The 22799-nt window shown below is 41.1% G+C and overlaps 1 protein-coding gene across 1 annotated transcript in view; it reads left to right on the forward strand.

Moving 5' to 3' along the window:
• Positions 1-22799, forward strand: part of SPPL3 (signal peptide peptidase like 3) — a 131622-nt gene that overhangs the window by 107404 nt on the left and 1419 nt on the right. The window contains exons 5-10 of the mRNA XM_014593647.3: positions 5118-5196; positions 5834-5946; positions 16892-16998; positions 18065-18228; positions 20763-20962; positions 21962-22071. Coding sequence (XP_014449133.1) covers positions 5118-5196; positions 5834-5946; positions 16892-16998; positions 18065-18228; positions 20763-20962; positions 21962-22071 — 773 coding nt within the window. The remainder of the gene's footprint in view (positions 1-5117; positions 5197-5833; positions 5947-16891; positions 16999-18064; positions 18229-20762; positions 20963-21961; positions 22072-22799) is intronic.

Here is a 22799-nt window from a genome sequence, read left to right on the forward strand (position 1 = left end):
GGGGTTGCCAACCCCTGCCCCATCAAGTGAACTTATTTGGTATGAAATAGGCTGATTTTACCTGTGGCTTAGGTCATATCCCTTTTCCTGAAGTTCTTGTTGCTTTATAGTATTCATATTTTTGGAGTACACTACAGGTAAGTGAAGTTTTGCCACTTTCCTTTTCTTCACTGAAGTTGTTTTATTATCTCTTTGTCCAGCTTCAAAGTGTTTCTGATATTTGCAGAGTTTGCTATCATCTCTTGAAGTGTATAAAGATAGGTTTTTGTGAGACTGTTTGGTGTGTGTTGGATGATGTCTGAGGTTTGTCCCCCTCCCCTGGCACTTGGACAAGACAGGAATGCAATGTGGCAGCTGTAACTGTGATTGAGCAGCTCTTTTCCAGATCTGCTCTGCTCCCACATGGGGAGAGGGCTGGAAAAGGTTCCCTAAACGTAGCCTGTCTAGTACAGTATTGTGTATTTCTTTCTGACTGGATAACTGCATCCAGTGGGAATCACTTTTACTGTAGTTGAAAATACCAGTGAAGATGCACCATCCTTTTTTGGGACCTGGAACATCAGGACTTTCATGGACAATCCTAATAATGAATACCCAGAGCCTCGCACTGCAATCATGTCCTGAGAACTCTGGTGACACAACATCGATGTAAGTGCACTGAGCGAGACCCAGCGAGCAGGAGATGGGCAGTTCAAAGAACATGGAGGTGTCTATACCTTCTTCTGGAAGGGTAAACATGAAGGAGAAAGCTGACTTCGTGATGTTGGTTTTGCCATTAAGAATGAACTCAAACCAACTCATTGAGTTCCCCATTGGAATTAATGAGCAACTCATTACTCTCTGTCTTAAACTGGCAGAGAGCCAATATGTAGATGCCCCAACTCTTGTTGCCACCAGTGAAACCAAGAAGGAATTTTACGCCAACTTTGACCAAATCCTTTTTGACATTCTAGAAGGAGAAAGACTTATTCTTCTTGGTGATTTCAGTGCCAGAGTTGGAAGGGACTCTAACCTCTGGATTGGAACCAGCAGCAAGGAAGGAGCAGGAAAGATCAGTTCCAGTGGCAATCTTCTCTTGAACAAATGTGCGGAACATGGACTCACTGTCATCAGCACCCTGTTTCACCAGAAAAACAGGCACAAGACATCTTGGCAACATCCATGGCACTTGATTGACTATGTCATTGTCCGTGCCCAGGATTGCAAAGAAGTCTGCAGCATCCCAGCTATACTAGGAGCTGACTGCTGGACTGATAACTGAGACATCCACTCAGTTATCTCACTCAAACTGTCTCCCAAATGACAGCTGCAGCAGAAGCAATGCCAACAGATCAGTGTTGAAAAACTCAAGGACCCGATCAAGTGAGACCTCTTCCACCAGTGCATCAACGAAAAACTGGTGAGTTCCAATCGACAGCAATAGGAGGATGTTAGCAGCATGTGGGGTGCCCCCCAAGGCCACAGTCATCAGTGCCTGTGAAGAGACGCTTGGGTTCTCCACCAGGAAACATCAAGACCTGGTTTAATGAGAACTACTAGAAGATTCAAGAGTTGATTGATTACAAGCTCAAGACCTTTTGCACTTGGCAAAATGACACCAACTCCAAGAAAAAGAAATTGAATCTCCAACAAGCCAGGGCAGAGGTCCAAAGGAGGACCCACAATAAGAAGACAAGGCTAAAGAGATTCAACATCTTTCTGACATCCATGACATGCATGTTTTTTTCAGTGTCACCAAAGACATCTATGGTCCCACCACTCAGGGACCAACCCCCTTGAGACCTAAGGATGGGGGAGACCTGATCAAGGAAAGGGGAGCCATCAATGCCCATTGGAAGGAGCATTTTGAAGACCTCAGTCAAGGCTGTGCTGTTAACAAGAAAGTTCTCAACTCCATCCTACAACACTCAGTCAGAGATCATCTTGGGAATCCCCCCAAACCTTGATAAGGTGAAGAAAACCATCAAGCAGATGAAGAACAAGGCATCAGGAGCAGATAGAATCCCTGCTTAAATCTTCAAACAGGGAGGAGAGGAGTTCACATCAAAGAATCTGATACGATATGGACTGATATATCGGTGCATCTCTAAAATATAGTGCCCATCTTTAAGAAAGGGAAGAAGGAAGATCCAGGAAACTACAAACCAGTCAGCCTCACCTGAGTCCCCAGAAAAATCATCAGTCCTCAAGGCAGAGCTGTCCCTAGGGGTGTGCAGGGCCCAGGGCACATCAGCCCTGGGTGGCGGGGGCGGTGCAAAGGTTGGTGAGCAGCTGGAGTGTGGAGCAGAGGAATGGGAGGTGCTGAGTGGCCGGAGCATGGGGTGGGGTAGTGGGGTGGGGTGGGGTTGGGGGCAGCAAGCAGCTGGAGCATGCAGTGGGCAGCACACCGCAGCAGGTCCTTACGACACTGTCTGCAGGGCCTGGGGCGATCGCAGGTGATTTGATAACAGCCTTTTACTACCTGAAAGTGGTTCCAAGGAGGATGGAGCTGCACTATTCATTGGCAGATGACAGAACAAGGAGCAACTGTCTCAAGTTGCAGCAAGGGAAGTTTAGGTTGGATATTAGGAAAAACTTTCTCACTAGGACAGTGGTGAAGCACTGGAACAAGTTACCTAGAGAGGTGGTGGAAATTCCATCCTTGGAGGATTTTAAGGCCTGGCTCAACAAAACCCTGGCTGGAATGATCTAGTTGGGGATGGTCCTGCTTTGAGCTGGGGGTTGGACTAGATGACCTCCTGAGGTCCCTTCCAACCCTAGTTTCCTAATTCTATGGTTCTGAGTGTTGTGGAGAATCCTTTTGAAGTACAAATGCCCATTGGAATTTGTCACCATTCTCGGCCTGCTCCATGATGGAATGTGTAAAATGGTTCTCAGTAATGGATCTAGCACAGATTTTTTTGAGGCTAACATGGGCATTAAGCAAGGCTGCATCCTCGCTCCACCACTCTTCTCAATATTCCTTGCCACAGTGGTACACCTGACCACCAACAAGCTTCCAGGTGGAGTGGAGCTCAACTACCAAATGGATGGCAAACTGTTTAACCTCAACTGACTCAGTCAAAATCAAGACTACTCCAACCTCAATTATTGAGTTCCAGTACGCTGATGATGCTGTAGTATGTGCTCACTCAGAAGCAGACCTTCAGGCAATCGTTGAGGTCTTTACTGAGGCATACAAGAAAATGGGGCTGACACTTCACATTCAGAAGACTAAGGTCCTCCACCAGCAAGCTCTTAATGAACAGTCCCTAGCTCCGTAATCCAGATCCACGGTGAGACTTTGGAGAATGATGTGTATGTCCTGTACCTCAGAAGCCATCACTCACAGAAGGCTGACTGGATCCAGCATGACCTCAGATGTGCAGGTGGAGTCTTTGGACTCGAAGAAACAGGTATTCGGAGATCACTACATCAGATCCAAAACCAGGCTCATAGTTTATCAAGCAGTCATGATCCCCACCTTGCTGTATGGAGCTGAGGCATGACCAACATACAGGAGACAACTAAAATTGTTGGAGAAATATTATCAATGCTGCCTGCAGAAGATCTTCCAAATCCAGTAGTAAGAGAGAGACACCAACATTAGCATCCTCCTGCAAGCAAACACCACAAGTATTGAGGTGGTGACCATCCAGCATCAACTTCATTGGACTGGCCACATTATCCAGATGTCTACTCCAGACTCCCAAAGCAAGTTTTATTCTCCCAGGTCAGCCGAGGTATACACTCAAGAGAAAGCATTTTAGAGACATCCTCAAGGCCAACTTAAAATAAATGCAACATTAATGTCAACTCATGGGAGACTGTTACCCAGAACCATCCCAAATGGAGGAAGTCTGCTGCAGGGATTTCAGTTCTTTGAAACTTTGCGACAACAACAGAAGATGGAAAAGTGGGAGCAGCTGAAACAGTGTGTCATGGATCAAATCAAGAGTCCAGCACAACCCTGCACGAAAACATATATCTGAGCTGCAGTAAAATCTGTCAATCTCGGGTAGGCCTCATCAGCCATCTGCAGTCACACAGATAAGACACTTGTGGAAAACAGTCATCCTTGACTGTGGGGAATTGCTGAAGAAAAGTTTATCTGAGTTGGGCATTCATAGGCTTTTATAATCCATTTCCTTTCTTATTGAAAACTTAAGGAAAATATTTGAATCATCTGTATGGGTTGCTAAAATATTTGACCTATTTTAAATTCCCAATTTCTCCTTATTCATTTAAGCTGTACTTCAAAGTTTTCTTTCATTTTTATAATGGGTAAAGATTACAAGTGACTTGTGGAAAAGAAGGAAAAAAAAACGTAACTTCATCTATGTTCAGAAACACACACCCAGATTGTCCTAAATGTTGCTAGAATAACTAAGACTTGCAGGAAGATGCTAATACTAAAATTAGAACGTACCTCTTGTGTAGTTGATTTGGTAGCTTTTACTGCAAAATACTGACTCATAGCAGATGGGAAGATATTGCTGATAATATGAAATCTCCTCTTAAAGTATGTTTTGAGGACAAGGTTGAGTGAAGCAGTGTAGCTGAAAATAGTTTGCTGGCAAATCTAGGCCTGATTTAGAACAGTTTCTGTATACACCTATACCTGAGCTGCTTTATCTGTGTGAACAGTGTTATTGAACTCAAAGCAGCTATTCCTGTGTTCCAGTAATTCATGTCTTAATGTGATCTGTGATGATAATGCTGTGGTTTTCTGTAAGGATTTCTTAACTGAATTGTGTTGTATACGGTATTTCCTTTTGATAGACTGCTGGAATAGTTGGACACAGCATTTTGTCTTTTTTAAACGTGGTCTCAAGTGACCTGAGAACAATTAAGAAAGATTGCAGTCTGTATTGTTTTGCTTTATGAGGTTCTCTTTAAAAGTATAATTGTAGCTTATAACTTATTGAAACATGGAATTTCTATACATTTTATTTTTAAAAAAGTTTTACAAAGGAAATCTTACAGTTAATAGGTCTTAATCTGATTTTCTTTTTTCAGTATATGATATTGCATTTATTAATGAGATATTGACACTGCTTTCTCAGATTGGAAGGTTTGTTCACATACAGTAGAAAATGGATCTGAATGCACTAATATTACTTCTCTTTTTTCTTTAGTCCTTGCAACAATAGCCTTTGCTTTCCTTCTGCTCCCAATGTGCCAGTATTTAACACGACCTTGTTCGCCTCAAAACAAGTAAGGACTTGAGAAGTCTTGGGGGGTTTTTTGCATGTCACACTTTGTTTTAATGGAAATTCTTCTAACAGAGCTTTCTGTTCCTAGTACTAGCTTTAAGGTCTTCAGTGCTGGCGTTTGTATAGCACAGGTTCTCTGTGCCAAAATCATGTTCCTACTTTGAAGCTAGGAATTAGTGTGTCTGCCAATCACACCTTTGCCAGCTTAGGAAATGTGATACTATTGCTGGGTATTTTCACCACATTTGCTTTTTAGAAGTTTGCCTTGTTTTGGCTGAAATTTCACTGTTTGGTAGTTGGAATTGGATTTTCATGTTTGGTTATTGGGGTTGTATTATGGTTAATAACTGGTATATTCATTGATTAGCTACTGTAAAATAAGCACCATTGTATAAATTACAGTTGATGTTTAATGAATTATTTTAAAATGAGTTCTTGGCCTCATGAACAGGCATCCCCATTATAAAACTGTCGTCTAATTTAGAACCCATTAATAGTGCCCTTGGTAGCAGCCTCAAGAGAGAAGGGCAGAAGTTTACAAGAATATAGACATTCTGTTTTTTGGTTTTAGATTTTGTTTCTTTTGTTTGAATAGGAACTACTAAAACTTTTAGCTTAATATTGTATGTTGTTTCCAGGATTTCCTTTGGCTGCTGTGGACGTTTCACTGCTGCTGAGCTGCTCTCATTCTCCCTATCTGTCATGCTTGTCCTTATATGGGTCCTAACTGGCCATTGGCTCCTCATGGATGGTAAGTATATAATGTGGAGGACCACTCCTAATTTGTGTGGTTATCGACCAAGCCAAACACTTGGTAAAATTGGCTAGCATTGATGCCTTACAAAGTTAAAAGAATGAAGTGATAGACTCCACTTAAGAAATTTCTTTAAAATACTTTATTTTCTTGAATATGAGATGACACTGAATATAAGACTCTTCAATAATTAAATATGGAAAAGTTATAAATTTGGTATAATTTTCCAGGTATAAAATCTTGACTGTTGGAGTTTTGTCTTGAATTTGTCCTTTCCCATTGCTATAGGAGGGGAAGTAAATCGGGGTGTGGGGGCTGGCTGGCTGGCTTTGGCCTTCCCTTTGCCCTCTCCCTCCCCTCCCCCAACTTTTGCTCTGCAGCCCCTTCCCCCTTCTTTACTGTCAGACTCTACTCTCCCTGAGCATTTAGAAGTGAGGAACAAATTTAAAACCCCTGACCTTGAAGTAAACATAGCTGTAGCAATTTGCATATAGTACCTATAGACTTGGGTCACCCAGAATTGATACGTTTTACCTTTTTTTGAAACTGCTGCAAGTTTTAGCACAACTACTCCTTATGGCACAGTAAACTCACTTTTAAGCAGCACTTTTATGCCTACTTAGAGTACAAACTGTACATGATATTAATCCAAATCAAAAGGCTCATGATTTACTATATAGTTTGTTGGGTTCATTGGGTTAGGCCCCAGCATTTCAAGCCATGGTGACCCCACAGCTCAGCACTGGGGGTGGGGGGGGGTGTGTGTGTGTGTGTACTACAGATGACCTGCCCCAGCATTTCAAGCCATGGTGACCCCACAGCTCAGCACTGGGGGGGGGGGGTGTCTGTGTGTGTGTGTGTGTGTGTGTGTGTGTGTGTGTGTGTACTACAGATGACCTGCCCCAGCATTTCAAGCCATGGTGACCCCACAGCTCAGCACTGTTTAGTGTGTGTACTACAGATGACCTCCCCCACCCCCTGCCAAGGATCTGTATGTTAATGAGCACCCCGATCATAGCTGGAACTGGGTGTTCTTCTCATGAGTCCTGGGATCCTCCAGAAACTTTTATGCAGATGAGGCATAGGGCAATCTGATTCAGCTTCACCTCATAGAGGGCAGGGCCACACTGATCATATGCAACAGGCTGAGAGAGGGGCCCACAGGTGGATTCTGGGTAAAGTGTTTGGCACCCCAATTGGTGATGCTTGCCAGACATTTAAGGCTAGTGAAGAAACAGAAATCATTGGAAATGGGAAAGAAATGTGCAGCTCAGCTGTGGAAGTGAAGAAGAAGTTGCAGTGTATGCTGTGTAATAGCTCATCATGACTTGAAAAACAGTGTGGTGCTGGAGTGCCCTAAATGGGCACTACCATAGGTCTTATTCAGATGTATTGTACTAACCTACTTACCTGGCAAGGGACATACCATGAGGTGGCTTTTGTCCCAGATGGTTTTACTTACCTGGCAAGGGTAATGCCTTTCTTCTTGGCCTTGAATGTCTTTGTGTAGTTAGAGGATAAATGCCTGTGCCTTGCACTGTAGGCAGGCTGATCTCTGCAAGAGTCTCCAAATGTCTACAAATGTGAAGATCTCAGCTACACAATGTATGGTGATGGGGGATTGCTCTGGGGTTTTCCCCTTGGCTTGCTCCTTCAGCCTTTTGGCTAGGGTCAAATGAGACTAGGGAGCATCTGAACTCCAAGGCATCTAAGGTTGGGGCTTGCACGTAAGATGCTTGCCTTGGATTTGGGGAGTATCTGAAGCCCCAGGCTGAAGAGTCTCGGAGGTAGGATAATTGCTGGTGGTAGTGCCACACAGATATGAATGATTGAGCTGTTAAGTTGATATAATTCAGAATTGATTTGGTCTGAGACAACATTTAAAAAAAAAAAGCGTTAGGTTCCCTTCAGCATCTCAGCCTTTTGGCAGAGAACAAGCAGTTTTGGCACCAAGGAGAGGGTTTCAGGGCTGGCTCTGGCCTTCCCAGTGCTGACCTGATATTGCAGTACCTCCAGGCCTGGTGCTAGTTCCCTATGGAAGGAGGTGGGGGAAAGATTCCCATCAGCATTTTTGGCATCAGCGGAGGGTGTTGAAGGTTGCTCCAGCTTCTCCACGTGCTGGCCTGGTATTGCAGTACCTCTAGGCCTGGTGCTTGTTCCCTTCTGGGGGAGCAACTGTCTGTCTTTTTTTTAAGGGGCACTCCAAAAAGGAAAAAAAAAAGTTTACATCAGCATGTTGACCAGTACGGTCCATGCATTTGAGTTATGCTCACTATATTTAATCAACTTTATAGTTGGTTTCCATTATTGAGCACATGCTAGGCAATGTATTTAATGTGATTTCCTTGTATGCCAGTGTAAGACGAGGGGCTTCCCCCCATGTTGATTTGGGTAGGGGGGACCTCATCTTATATTTCATTTGAGTAAATATGGTATGTGGTAAGATAGTGCATATCATCTGTACTGCAGTTGCAGTTGTTCCACTAACTTGCTTAGTGGTGTGCTCTTCTACTTCAAAACAGGGCTTTTATAAGTAACCCCTCTAACCAAGAATTCCTTTGTACTGTATTGCGGTTAGAGCAAGAGCAAGAAATATCTTTGTGGGAAGCAAAACAAGCAGCTTTACATCGTAGCAAGCTAGTTCTAGCTGTAATGGAAGTATTCTGTTGTGTATGAGGAAAAATAGATTGCACTGTGCCTGTCTTCTGCCAGCAGGTGGTTTTTGTGCTGTGCTGGCTTAGAGTATTAAAAATCTAGTGCCAATGTTAATGGTTATGAAAGAATTCTGCTCAAATATGCAATTGAGAACTCCACATAGACTTCTTTCCTCCTTCCTTCTCTTTATTGGGTATATTGCATTTTCAGTGGCTCTGATTTGGAGAAAATTATACAGATTAAGTGATGATCCCAAATGGGTTTGTGTGACAGTCATTTAACTGGTTACTATGTGAACACTTTCTGTTACTGAAGAAACCTAGGGTATGTGTACGTAAGTATATATTCATTAATGATTTGGTGGATGGGATTGAGTGCATGCTTAGCAAATTTGCAGATGGTACCAAGTTGAGTGGAGTTGCAGACACACTGCTGGAGGGTAGGATTAGGATCCAGAATGTCCTTGATAAACTGGAGAAATGTTCCAAAACAAAAACAGTCAAATGAAATTAATTAAACACAAGTGCAGAGTCCTGCACTTGGAACAGAACAATCACATACTCAAATACAGACTTGGGAATAACTGGCTAGGCCACAGGACTGCAGAAAAAGATTTGGGGGTTCTAGTGCACTTAAAATTGAATACAAATCAACAGTGAGCTCTTGTTGAAAAAACCCCCAATAGTTTACTGGGTTCTATTAACAGGAGCATCACCTCCAAATCAAGGGAAGTGATTGTTCTGTTCTGCTCTGCTCAACGCTGGAAAGGCCTCATCTAAACTAGTGTGTCCAAGTGTGATGTGTCCAAACTGAAAAAAGACATGGACAAATTTGAGTCTAGCAGAGAGCAATGAAAATTGGTAGAGGCATGGAAACATGATTTATGAACAAAGACTGATTATTTAGTTTGAAGAAGAGAAGGGACATTTAATAATAGTCTTCAGATACTTGAAAGGTGGAGGGTGGTGACATCTTATTCTCTGTGACCACAGGGGGTGGGGCAAGGAGCAGTGGTTTAAAATTGCAGCAAGGGAAATTGAGGTTAGATATTAGGAGGAACTTTCTTGCTATGCAATTGGTTTATGCATTGGAAAAGGCTACCTGGGTTGTGAAATCTCCATCCTTGGAAGTTTATTAAGAGCAGGTTAGACCAACATTTGTTTAGGATAGTTGAGCAGGGGTGGGGATTGGACTGATGAGCTCCTGAGTTCCCTTCTAGCCCTATGTTTCTGTGATCCTGTGGTTATGCAAACAGGTTACCACAGGGTAAGATGTATGTACTGACAGCTTGCCTGCTGCTCTTCAGTAATTGCTTATGTGCAAATTTTTTACTCCATAATAAATACTAGGTAGCTTGTCACATAGTTATATTAGACGACATGCTCTAAATTCAGATCATAACTGGTATCACAGTAATTTTAATCTTTACCCATACCCATAGACTCTGTTTGAGCCTTTACTTGATATATTTTCTAAAGCCAATAGACCTGACTTAGTGTTTTACATAGGTTTAGAAAGATATTCTCAAACTTCTGGAGCATGGATCACATCTTAATAGATACATTACTCCCCTGTATATAATTTCATAAAATGCTACCGTATGTATTTGTTATAGAATAACATCCTTGTGGCAACTGCAGCTGTGGAAGAGTAATGCTAGAAAAGTTATTTAATGTGCCGGTAGTTATCTTTCAGTGCAGCTTGGCAGCTGGAAACAAGGATGAAAGTTAACACCATGCAAGCAGATAGCTTTTGTGGGCTACAGAATCTTTCCTGTAGCCCACAACACAGTTTAAGAAAACCTTTCTCAAAAGGAAGATTTAATCTCTGTAAGTGTACATTGTGAAATGGCATGGAGATTGGCTGTAACAAGTGTTTATCAGAAAGAGAGATATTTAATACCTCTTCAGACAAAAGATTAAAATCTCATTGCTGCTACCGTGATTACATTGCCTAAATCTCATCTAGTGGAGTGCTTTCTTGATCAGGAAGCCGTGGAATTGAGCTTGGCCTTATAACATCTTTCAAAGGCAGCTTTGTTTTGTAGCTGGTTTTTGCACTTCTGTTTGATTGCTTTTGAATTGATGTATGTAGAATATGGCACTACAGGTTAGGCTGCTTAATGAAACTGTCCTTCTTTAAGTGCAAAATTAGTTTTTTAAGATATGTAACTTTTGCCCTGCAGCTGACAAGCAAGCCGCCTCTTTGGTAAATTGAAATCCACCTAAACAAATACTTAAGAGGCAAGATGATAGAAATAATTGTGTGTTCAGTGAGATCTTTTTATATGATTGTGTATTTTATAATATGAGACCAAAGTTGAAGTTCTCTACAGTCATCAGGAAAGTACTCTCAAGAACTGTGCAAGTGGAATGGTGGAGGATGATCTTAAGAAAAGGAAGGGGGCAGATATATAAGAACCTATTATTTTTGTGCTGTAAGCTCTAAACTCTTGCTGTTTTGATGACCCAGTTCTCATTGTGTTGATTCCTTCTGCAGAAGACAGGCTAATGGAAGAGCAACTAGCTTTAGTTTGTCAGAAACTAGCTTTAATTTGTGCATGCAAGATGATGGAATCAGTAAACTGCTTTAGTGAAGTAGGTTAGTAGCTGTCTTAGGTATTCAGTACAACAAGGTACTAGGTTTGGGAAGGTAGTTGTCCCTGAGGCCCCATGCTATGAGTGTTAATTCATTGAGGACAGCTATCTTAATGAAATAAACATAACTTGGTATCACAAGACATTGGTGAGACACAGCCTAGGCCTTCTCTGGCTAAATTCTCAATGATGTATAAACCGAAGAAAGCTTGTCATGACATTATGGCTGTATTTGCATCTTATCTGAAATGTAGGTGTCCTGCACCAATTCTAGATTGCATTGTTTTCATCTGGATGAGTACCAGCTGCCTATGGCACACTGAAAATAGCTGTTTCTTAATTAGAGCATGCATTTTGGCATTTGATGTTCAAATTCCCAGTCTAGCTTAGCCTTCTAACTGCTACTGGAGCCAATAAGGGCAACAGCTTTCATCACATGTATGGGGTCATGATGTTGCACCTTTTCCTTTTGGATATAGACTTGATACATCATTTGTACATTTTGCTGCCTCAAAATTAAATAAAGCATCACTGTACGTTGATTTTCAATTTGGACATCCAGGAAAGCGCAACTTGCAGAGTACAGGGGACTGAGTTTAAGCAGAGTAGCCCAGCTTGAATGCACAGTATATTTTCATAAACTGCAGCAGTTCCTTGTAAATTTTCTGGGCACAGTTCAAGACCTACGGAGTCCCAAGGGAAAGAGACTAAAATAGATTCCAGAGTAATAGTTCTATTCCAGAATAAAGAGGCTTTATTCAAGAACAATTACTCTGCAAAGGCTGTAGTATGTCTCTAGTGGGGGAAAGTCGTTGATTTTAATTTTACTTGGTTTCTGTTTACAGATCATATTGGATGTTGTTGCACTTCAGCTTTGTCACATTTTATGTATTTTTATGCCAGTGATGCCTTGAGCATATGGATAGGTGCCCTTTTTAGTATGTATAAATCCTCCAAATTAATATTCACCAGTAATATTGAGCAGAGAAGGGTCTGTAGAGATTTCTTGCAGAAAAATGAGCTCTGCTGCTTTAGCCATTGTAGTCAAATCAGCATTGTCTTTGCATGGACCTTCTGTTTTTCTGTAACCGAATACTGGAAACTAATCAATCTGATTTGGAGGAAGAATACAGCAATAACTAGTGCTCACTAATATATGCAAGTGGAGCACTTGCTGTTCTTTAAGCCAGTATCTGCCAGTTGCTGTTGCTCGGCCTATTGTGGTTTTGCTCCTCCCCGTTCAGGCAGAATTGATCTTTTGTTTCTCTCTCTCTGTAAAAAGCAAAACAGATGTTGCAAGTCTGGCGACCAGTGGTCTGAGAGAGGAAAGGAGAATACTTCATTTTAAGAGAGCAGCTTTATTTTGTGTGTTTTTATGACGGTATCTTCCTTTTTGCTTGTTGTGGAGCCTTTTCTTTCTTGACAGATGTTTTTCAAAACATTCAAAGTCTCAGTCTGGCAGTTCTTGCCTCTCTGCACACTACCTGCTGCACAAGTCCTGACATTGCCCTCCCTCCTCCCCTTTCCCCCCAAAGAATCTAACTGAGCTGTTCCCAAAGTCCAGGGACTTTTTGCCCAATGAAATGGTAAGTTGTTGTCACAAGAGAGTTGTTTTTACACATGATGCACATTTGTGGGTTTTTAAAATGCTTATTTCTTAGAGTGGAGTGTTTGAGATGTTTTGCTTGGATGACGAAATGATTGAGGTTGCAATCATTATAGCCTGGCAAGTACTGGAATATGTAATCTCCTGTGTATTTAGATAGCCTTCCTATGCTTTGCTCAGCTGGAGGTGGGCAATGTGAACACTGCAACCTATAAACAGAAATGTCTTTCCTCGTGTGTGAACTGCGTTTGTCGAGGTACTGGGACTATTCCAGGACTTGACTCTGCTGAGGGAATTTTGCAGAAGATGACTTGTTAGCCTTCTGTTTAATAGTAACTCTGTGTGGAACAGACTTGAACGTTTTTATAGGGACTTCTGCTAATATAACTGTGAAATAAAAAATTACCAAATAAGAGCAGGACTTCAAGTAGAGTATGCTGCTTCTTGCACTGACCAGCAATTGATCCTTTACTAGAAGGTGGGGAAAAATTGGACCTGCTAACTTGGTTGTCCTTTGTTGTTTCTGGTTCTAGTCTTAGAACTAGGACTTAGTTTTACCAGCCCTAGTGAAAGAGTGCACTGGTACAGAAATTCTTGTGAGTGGGCAGAGATGATGATAACATTAGAATACACAAATATTATACTGACATTGACAAAAATGGCTAAATTAGATGCAAACTCCAGTTTAAGGATATTTGATACTTTCACAGATATGAGTGACCTGCTAGCTAAAAACTACTCTGTCCCTCTATGACCTACTTCTATATAACATTTATTTAAGTTAGAATTACTTTTTGCATTACGTCTAGTTGAGGGAAATTTTATTATTTTCAAAGTATGCTATTGACACTCGATTCTTGCTCCTGGGTCATATGCTTCTGTCTAAATCGCAAGGAACTCTCCCTAGCTCTAGAGGTTTTTGACTCCTTCCATTTGGACCAGTTTCTATGTACAAGTGTAATTGTGTCGTAGGTGTGTATTTGGGCAATATTACAGAAACTGATTTGTGAATAATGACTATTAAAATAAATCTTTACACTGGTAAATATTTTTCACTTCCAGTTAATTATAAACTAGAACTTCTGCCCTAAAATACGCAGGCTTAAACTAACACTATCCTGGGCTTCAGATAAAACTTACTGATTTAAGACAGCATGTTCTTTATATTTACTCTTCTGCTATACTAAGTCTAACTTTTTCTGCAAATCCACAGCTTTTGCTTGCTGATTCAGTGTGTTAAAATTCTTAGGCCTCAGTAATGGGCTTGTTTTAGAGTTGGTTACAATTCATACATCTGTAGTTAGGGTACATTTTATTTGACTAATCCCATTATTTTATTAAAGCCTGTAGCCAGACCACCTTGTGTTGTTTTGACCCCATCAGCTCTCGAGCTAAAAAGGGTGAGTTTAGGTCATTGCTTGTATGAAATCACTGTTGGCTCAGATCAAGCGTAGGAAGTATTGTTGGCAATTGATTGGTGGCATGGTTTCCTTTAGAGTCAGTACTGAAACCTTGTCCTAGCATGCTGATAAAAGAACTTTGCAGCTTTCAGATGAGATGGGATTATAAATTGCAAATCAGTTATATTTAAAATTCCATGGCGTATTATGGAAGAATAATGATTATTAACATGTATGTTTTAGCCCAGGGGTGTCAAACATACAGCTTGCCTGCCTGATCCAACCCGTGGAGCCCTATGATGCAGCCTGTGGGTTTCGAACAAACCCCATGTGGCACATGCAGCCTGCAGAGGCAGCCTGATGCACAGGCTGGATACACTGCTGTAGGTGCTGCTCGTATGTCTGCGGTGGACCAGTCGTGCATGCTGTTCCTAAGTGCATGGATGGCCTGAGGCCCAATTTCAGGTCAGCTTTGGAGCCAGTGTGCAGGACCATTCTGGCAGGGCACCCCATGCGACATGCACCGTGTGCCTACCATGTGCAGACTGAGTCCTGGAGTGGGGCCAGTGCTTTGCTACATGTGGCATGTGAGGCTGGACCAGCTGCATGTAGTAAATACAGCATGGGAGGGCTGGGAGAAGGCATGTGCTCCATGTGGTGCCCCACTTATGTACCCCTGCACACTAGCTCCAGCATGGCCCAGTCTGGCCCATAGACCAGCCCAGTGACTCTCCAGACCCACAGAGCTGAATGAGTTTGATCCCCCTGTTTTAGCCTAGTTAGTATTACCTCATGGTAGTACTTGTGCTGCATGCATTTATTTTTTGTAGTTTTGTTTAACCAAGGAATAGTATTCAGTTCCTTTTCTTTATAGGTTTTTGTGCTTTTCTGCTCTGTTTAACTGCTGTGTTCTATACCAGCAGTGGTTGTGCTTCAGTGAAATTATGGCTATAATGTCTTGCCAATCTCACAGGACTCAATTACACGTGTAAATGTTTGTAAATATCTTGTGATCCTAAGATGGAAGTTGATGTTAAAGTGCTTATTGATTATGCATTTTTAGGACTTTACATACAAGGAACTAAAATTGATAAATATTTAGCTGAATTTAGTAAAATTGAGTGATTCTTAAGACAAGGCTTGAGAAAAAGGCAAAGAGTAAATTTCAGTGTAGCTGCGGAGGGTCTTCTCTGCAAAAATAAATAAATAAATAACTAAATAAATAAAAGGAGGGCAAAAAATAGAATGCTTTGTCTGCATTTCCATGTAGTTGATTGCCTACCCAAGCACATGTTTTTGGAATTAACTTTTCTCTGTGAGAGAGTAGTCACTCCCTTTAAGAACAAGAGGTACAGCTTCTTGTTCCTTGGCTGCTGTTCCATCTTGGACTATCAAGGGGAAGCCATTGAATAAACCCTGTAACATCTTACTTGATCATTTTAAAGGTTTCTGTTTAGTATAATCCATATGTTACTGTTCTGTAATTGTTTGCTTACCATTTTTCTCTGAATAGGGTCAAGAAAGGTAACATGACCCTGTTTCAGCTTTTAGCTCTAAAGCTGGAATTTAGCTTTTATATTTTCAATTGGGCTTCGTAAACACACAAACACCCCTGGAAAGAAACAAACAACCCTTACTCCATTTTCTAAACTAGTAATTGTGTTCAATCATTCTCTAGCTTCTTAAGGTATTAGAAATTTAAGGTTGTTCTATGGTATCCAGGTTGTAGGTGTATTGGTCTAGAGCCAAAAGGAATCAAACTTGTGGGAGAAGTGATATCTTTTATTAGACCAACTAGATATTTGCAAACAAATTATAGTAACAGTTCTGTTAACCAGCATCTTACAAGCTGGCATGCTTAATTAACCGGCATGCCGGCTTGTAAAATAAAATGAAATCACAAGTGCCCACTGCGGCACTTCCAGTTTCTCTGAGCCCCTACGACCTGGGGCAAAGCAGCCTGTGCTGCCGAGCCCCCATGGGTTGGGGGCATAACAGGCCACGTGGGGCTGTGTGGGGCCCGCCTTCCTGTCCCGTGGAGCCCACAGGAGGGGTGGCGATGACGTGGGATGGGCGGAGGGGCGCCCCAGATACGGCGGGAGAAGTGGCGGCTTGGGCTGCTCAATTAACCGGCATATTTTGTTATCTGGCATCCCCCATTCCTGGGGGATGCCAGATAACAGCTTTTACGGTATTTTTGTTCTCTCACTTGAAACAGTCGTTTTACCTGCTCTTGCTACAAGGTTTTTAACCTATGACTAACATCTCAGTAGTTGATGTAGAATTCTTCCGTTCAATCTTAGGTGAAGTTGCTCTGAATACATTTAGATAATAAAGATTTAATGTGAGGAGAAATAATTAATCCTCTTTGCTGCTGTGGGACATGCTCCTGTTGTGGATAATTAAAGTTTAGTTAAGTGAGATTGTACTCTGTACCCAACAGGTAACTCCTTCATGCATGTGCATTTGCTGTTGGCCTTGTATGTTTGTTAGGTATATTATTTTCTTTATCATCTTAAGTTTGGGGTCAGGGGAGGGAAATACCACTATTTGTAAATATTAGAAAGTCACCTATTAACCTATTTGAAAGCCGCCTATATTTAGCGCTATCGCTGCAAGTGTTGACCTTCTTTACCATTACTGTAGTCTTGAATAATGAACCAGTTTTCTTTGCTGTTTTGCAGCTCTGGCTATGGGCCTGTGTGTTGCAATGATAGCCTTTGTGCGCTTGCCCAGCCTCAAGGTTTCCTGTTTGCTGCTCTCGGGGTTACTAATTTATGATGTATTTTGGGTAAGTTTTCATTCGGGTTTAAAATTTCTGCTGTCTTCCACATTTAGAATTTGTTCTTTCATTTTTGCCAGCTAAAAAAGGTCCAGGATACATAACTGCAAAGATCTAGCAGTCAGAAGATGAGCCCGTCTTAGTCCAGTTCTGAGCTTTGCTTGTTTGAAGTGCTTATGGTAGGCTGCAGAGTCCTTTGCTCAGTAACCATTTGATATGTACAGAACTGCAATAAGAACATTTTACTTCTGGTATGCAGGGAAGGCATGGCCCTCACAAATTGCAAAATCATGGCTGCAGATTAGAATGAGCATACACAAAAAAGCAGAAGTAAAGCCTTATTTGTCCAAGGAAACTGACTTGTTGCTGACTACAGTCACCAGCAGTGGGTTTCTTAAACTGGGAACAAAAGCTGGTTTACTGCTTGCATGGATGAGAGAAACTCTTTGCAATGCACGCAGAAATCATGGCTGAGACTGACTGGAACACACTTTTTATAACAGTGAAAAAGGGTTTTGTCCTACCTATGCTACTAGTTAAGTAGTTTCCGACACTGGTTCAAGAAACCACTTGCCAACCAACCTGTCGGCAATGTACTGGTGTTTCCAGTGTACCTAAGGTTCAGTAGAGTAAGACAGTTTTTTAGACCAATTTTCAACCTTCTGTTCACTAACAAAAGCATCTGCAAGTGAGTGAAGAAATTCCACGTCTATTCGTGACCCTAGCTTACTATATTCTTCTCTTTGTCCATACTATTACCTGCCTTTGCGATCCCTGCTGAGTCCTTGTTGCTTGTCTATAAAGATGTGAAGCCAGTAGTTTGGGTTAAATATCCTAGGGCAATGGTTTCCTATTCAAATTCTTGAAGACAACTGGACTTTAAAAACCTTTTTATCTGAACTTTGAGTAGACTTTTTAATTTTTGTATCTTCCTGATCTACCAGCCATCCCATATGTGTTCTGTCTCTCTCCTTGAACAGAGCAGAAGTCAGAAAAGTAATTAAGAGGATATAATTTGTTTGTATTGCTTTATAGCTGTAATTGTTCTGCTTCTAATTATTTTCCTGCATCCTAGGTATTTTTTTCTGCCTACATCTTTAATAGCAATGTTATGGTGAAAGTGGCCACACAACCAGCTGATAATCCCCTTGATGTTTTATCCCGGAAGCTTCACCTGGGACCAAATGTAGGTAGAGATGTTCCCCGTCTGTCGCTACCTGGTAAACTTGTCTTTCCAAGGTAAGACTAACAGGTTTTATACTGTATTACAGAACAAATGAATTCCCTCAGTTTCTGTCAAAATGGGTGCTACTAAAAATAAATCCATGTTATCTCCTGTTTGATGTCACTTCACCTTCAGTTACTTGTCTCAGGTTTCCTGGGAATTAGATGTCTGCATTAGATTAGTGGTTCTATGATGGGTCTTTTATCACTGATATATTGGGTTATGCAGAGGAAGGGACAACCATAGTACTCCAGAGGAGAATAACCTGGCCAGAAAGAAAATTTCTTCCTGACCACTGTTGTTAGTGGTTGGTTTTTCTCAGTCTGAGGCTTTTTGACTACTTATTTAATGCAGCTGTAGACTTTTGTCTATTATACAAGTCTGTTCCTTTTTTTGTATCCCTTCACTGTTTGGCTTTGATATTTTGTCACTTATTTCCATATGGATACATGTGTCAAGTTTTGTTTTTCAGTTCTGATTGTTCTTCATTTTTTTTGTAAGTTTTGTTTTTTCATGTTATAGGAGATGATAAACAGCTTCCCACTCATTCCATATATAATATATTTTATATTCTTCTAGCTCTGCAAGGAGACGCAACAAAACAGCCCAACATTTCTGCGCCTCATAAACCAATTTGTACTTTGTGGTTTAACAATGACACACCTCTCTCTCTCTCTCTCTCTCTCTCTCTCTCTCTCTCTCTCTCTCTCTCTCTCTCTCTCTCTCTCCCCCTCCCCCCACCCTTACATTTGGTACCCTGAGTTCTGCGAATGTTAAAATCAGCTTTGCAAAGTCCATCTGAAGTTCTTAGTCTTCTAGTTGTGTTGCTTAATAATTGTCATCAGCTAATGCTTTTTACTTATTGACTCATTCTCCAGTTTAGTAGCATAATGAATATAGACTCATTCAATATGCATAAAATATTAACATTTTTATAATTTAAATCTGGAGCTATGAGTACTGTTGTTTTTGCCATGTTGAAAGTAGGCTATACGTTTCTATCTTTTGTTGTTTTGGGGGTGGGGCTTGCATCTTAGCCAGTTTCAAGTCATCACAGTGTTGCTTCTCTCTGTTTGGACTTGTTTATTTATTTAAAGACTTTTTTGAGATATTTAATCTTTTCAGAGTTCAGGTATCAGCTGCCTCCTTTTTATCCATTGTTATCAACAGGCCTAAATAGTTTTACTAAATGCAAAAGGCACAACTTTCCTTTACATGAGATGGACTGGTTTATCCTTTGTGATCATTTTGTGTTCGTACAGTCCTTAATGATCATTTTTACTATCTTCTGAAGTGAAATCTTACTGGACTGTAATTCCAAGAATCTTTGCATTTATCTCCTTTTATCGCCTGGTGGAAAGAGATCATGTAGTTTCATTGCAGTGCCCTTGTAATTGTTTGCTCCTTTAACTAAACCTCTGTTGATCCAGCAGAGCTACCAAACCTCATGAGCTGCTGTTTTATATTTGACTCCCTGCCCTTCAGGATTTTTCATTAATTCTCTAATTTTTATCTTAAATTTAACCTTTCACCTGGATTTCCATTTTCCTCAAGGGATACCTATTTAGCTTGGAACAACATCACAAACCTTACTTTTTAATCATGTGGGTTTTTTTCTTGCCGTGGATGTTTTGCTTTGTTAGGGCTCTGTTTTACCTTCAAGCATGTACAGTCTCATGAAGGGACCCTGTTGTTTAGTTCAAGGTTTTTCTTGCTTCCAGGTTAGAATTTAGTATAATGGAGAGAGTTCTGCCTAAAGGTTTAACATAACTGTATTATGGTCTTTATTATTTGATGCCACACCCACAGTTACTTCCTTAACCACCTCTTGTGTATAATTTAAGACTGGACTCTGAGTAGCTTCTTCTCTTGTGTTCTACAATTTGCTGTTTCAGGATGTAAACATTAAAGGTGCTTGAAAAATTGCTTATCTAGGCATGGTCCTAATATAATATGAAGTGAGCTTCTTGTCACTATAGATAGGTCATTGAAGACTCCTGCTTAGTGTGAGCTACCTTTGAAAAATGTAACAATATGTTAAGATGCATAAGGAACGAGAGTATAAATAATAAAATGAATGTCATGATGCCTTTAAATCAGTGCAGCCTCATTTGGAATATTGTGTGTACTGTTCGCACCATCCAAAAAGACATTGAGAGATTCTGAGGACAACATATGCATTAGTAAGGGCACAAGCATTTATATGAAGGGAGACAAAGGCAGGTGGGAGTGTTTAATTCAGTGCTGATGTGCATAGCTGCCTTGATACCATTAATGCTTTCATATGCAGTAGAAGCTGAAGTGCCATCATTTGGCACTTGAAGAGATCCTTACTGTCAGAAGTAAGAGTAAAAAGAACTCAAAGTACTTTGGTGGTGATGGGATCACCTGCACCTGTCTTAACAGCTGGCAGTTTGCCTCTGCCATAGAGACAAGTCATGCCAGCTGGAAGATGGGGTGACTAAAGGAGCAGAGAGTGAAGGGAATGAGGGTCTAGAGCTAGTCATCCAGTGTCTTGGACATGCACCCAATCTGAACGGTTATCCAGTTCCACAGGTAGCCACTTCTCTATGCTGGGTATTGGAGACATCGTGATGCCAGGTCTTCTCCTCTGCTTTGTCCTGCGTTATGACAACTACAAAAAACAAGCCAACAGTGATACCTGCGGTACACCAGGGCCTGGAAACATCTCAGGACGTATGCAGAAAGTTTCCTACTTTCACTGCACTCTCATTGGATACTTTGTAGGTAAGGAAAAACAGCTGCTCAGTGTACAAGAATGGGCCGGTTATGCTAGGTTACAAGATAATATGAACGCATTTGTGAATGGACTTTTAGGGAACATTTCCTGTCCTTCCCCTTCTTCCATCCAAATTTCACTGGGGCAACCTGGAGAAAAACTCCTTACCCCGTTCTTCTCATTGCAAATATATTAATGCAAGGGTGGAATATATTGTCAGGGTAATTTCTCTGGTATTTTGTGGAGATTCACTTCAGTACTGAGTAGGAGAGTTGTAGGGGTTATAGATTGCATGTTAAAATCTTGAGATGCATTGTGCTGGAAAAGAAACTTGATAGTTCAGAACTCAGTGTTTGTACTTTTGTATGAACCTTTCTACAAAAAAAAATCCTACATTTTTTCACTTGGTTGACATAGCAGTCCATCTCCCCTTCCCCTCTCCCCTAGTTAGATAGATTTGTCTCTAAGGCACAGTGTATGCATATAATTTAAAACTCCTGTGGCTTTCAGTGACAGAAAGAAAAGACTGTATGTAAAAAAAATAAAATAAAAATAAAAAAAAAGCACAAGTTCCTCCCCAGTCTCCTCCAGCAAATGCTTGAGAGATTTGATTCCTAATGTGAGAACTTCCTATTTGACCTTTCATGCTTCTATCTATGGACTTCAGATTGAATAACCTCAGTTGATATCAGCTGTCACAGTAGAAATTACACCAGTGCAATCTGACAGATTTCAACTGACGTTTGTTTGTTTGAATTAATGTAATTAGTTTAACCCTTGAGAAGGTAAATCTTATGTTTAGTTTCAACAATGTCTCATTTTAAAAAGTAATTCTTTCACTTTTCTTTCATATCCAGGGAAAGTCATAGTGCCTTGTCCACCGCTAGTAGAAAAGCAAGTTAATTCTTCCCTTTTAACAGAGCTGGAAGATGGGATCCTAGTGTGGGTAGAAATGAGAATCTATGTACATCACTAATGGAAACATATCACTCTTTTTATTCTTGCAGGTCTGTTAACTGCAACAGTGGCTTCCCGCATTCACCGGGCAGCACAGCCTGCCCTGCTCTATTTGGTACCATTTACCTTATTGCCACTCCTCACCATGGCCTATTTAAAGGTGAGATTAGTGTTAACATGGTCTGTCGGAAGTTCTGCCTCCTGCATGGGAGTATGTAGCAGTGGTGACATGGAAGCAAGTTGTTTCTACTTTTGCTCACTTCTCTGAGGGGGTGTGATAGTCTGTTTTACTCACTCTGACGTCAGTGATGGAAAACTGGATTCTCATTGCTATAGTCATGAAACATTGCTTCAGGGAACTGATTAATGAAGAGTTGATTTCCTGTCTAGGACATAAGATAAACTGTATTTTAAACTCTCAGTGAGTATAAATTAATCTGATTGCAGTGTAGTAAAAGGCATTCTGTTTTAAATTACCTGCTGCATAGTGGTGATTTCCCTGGGCCTGCTTGTCATGAGGAAGTGTGTATGCAAAGCTGTAACACCTGGAGGGTGGGGCAGATTCCTTTTGCACACCTCATGCCAGGTCAGCCAGCTGGGAACTTAAAAGCTCTTTGCTTCAGAGAGACTTATTGAAATACAGACCTACAGCTCTGAGCACTGTGGCACTGGGCCTACCAGCTGAGGTATCTCTGATCAGAAGTACCTTTCAGGTAGAACAGGCCCCCAGATAAACAAGTCTTTACCCAACCTGGAAAGGATTTTCACTCTTACTATATCAGAAGTGTAGTGTCTCCTAAAAGGTGAGAGCAGATTTACCTTAAGACAAGACACCTAAACACACAGGGCTTAAAGTCATTGAAGATCCTTGGCTGTTTGATAACTTCT

Source organism: Alligator mississippiensis, chromosome 10 (genome assembly GCF_030867095.1).
Source record: "Alligator mississippiensis isolate rAllMis1 chromosome 10, rAllMis1, whole genome shotgun sequence".
Classification (NCBI taxonomy): domain Eukaryota; kingdom Metazoa; phylum Chordata; order Crocodylia; family Alligatoridae; genus Alligator; species Alligator mississippiensis.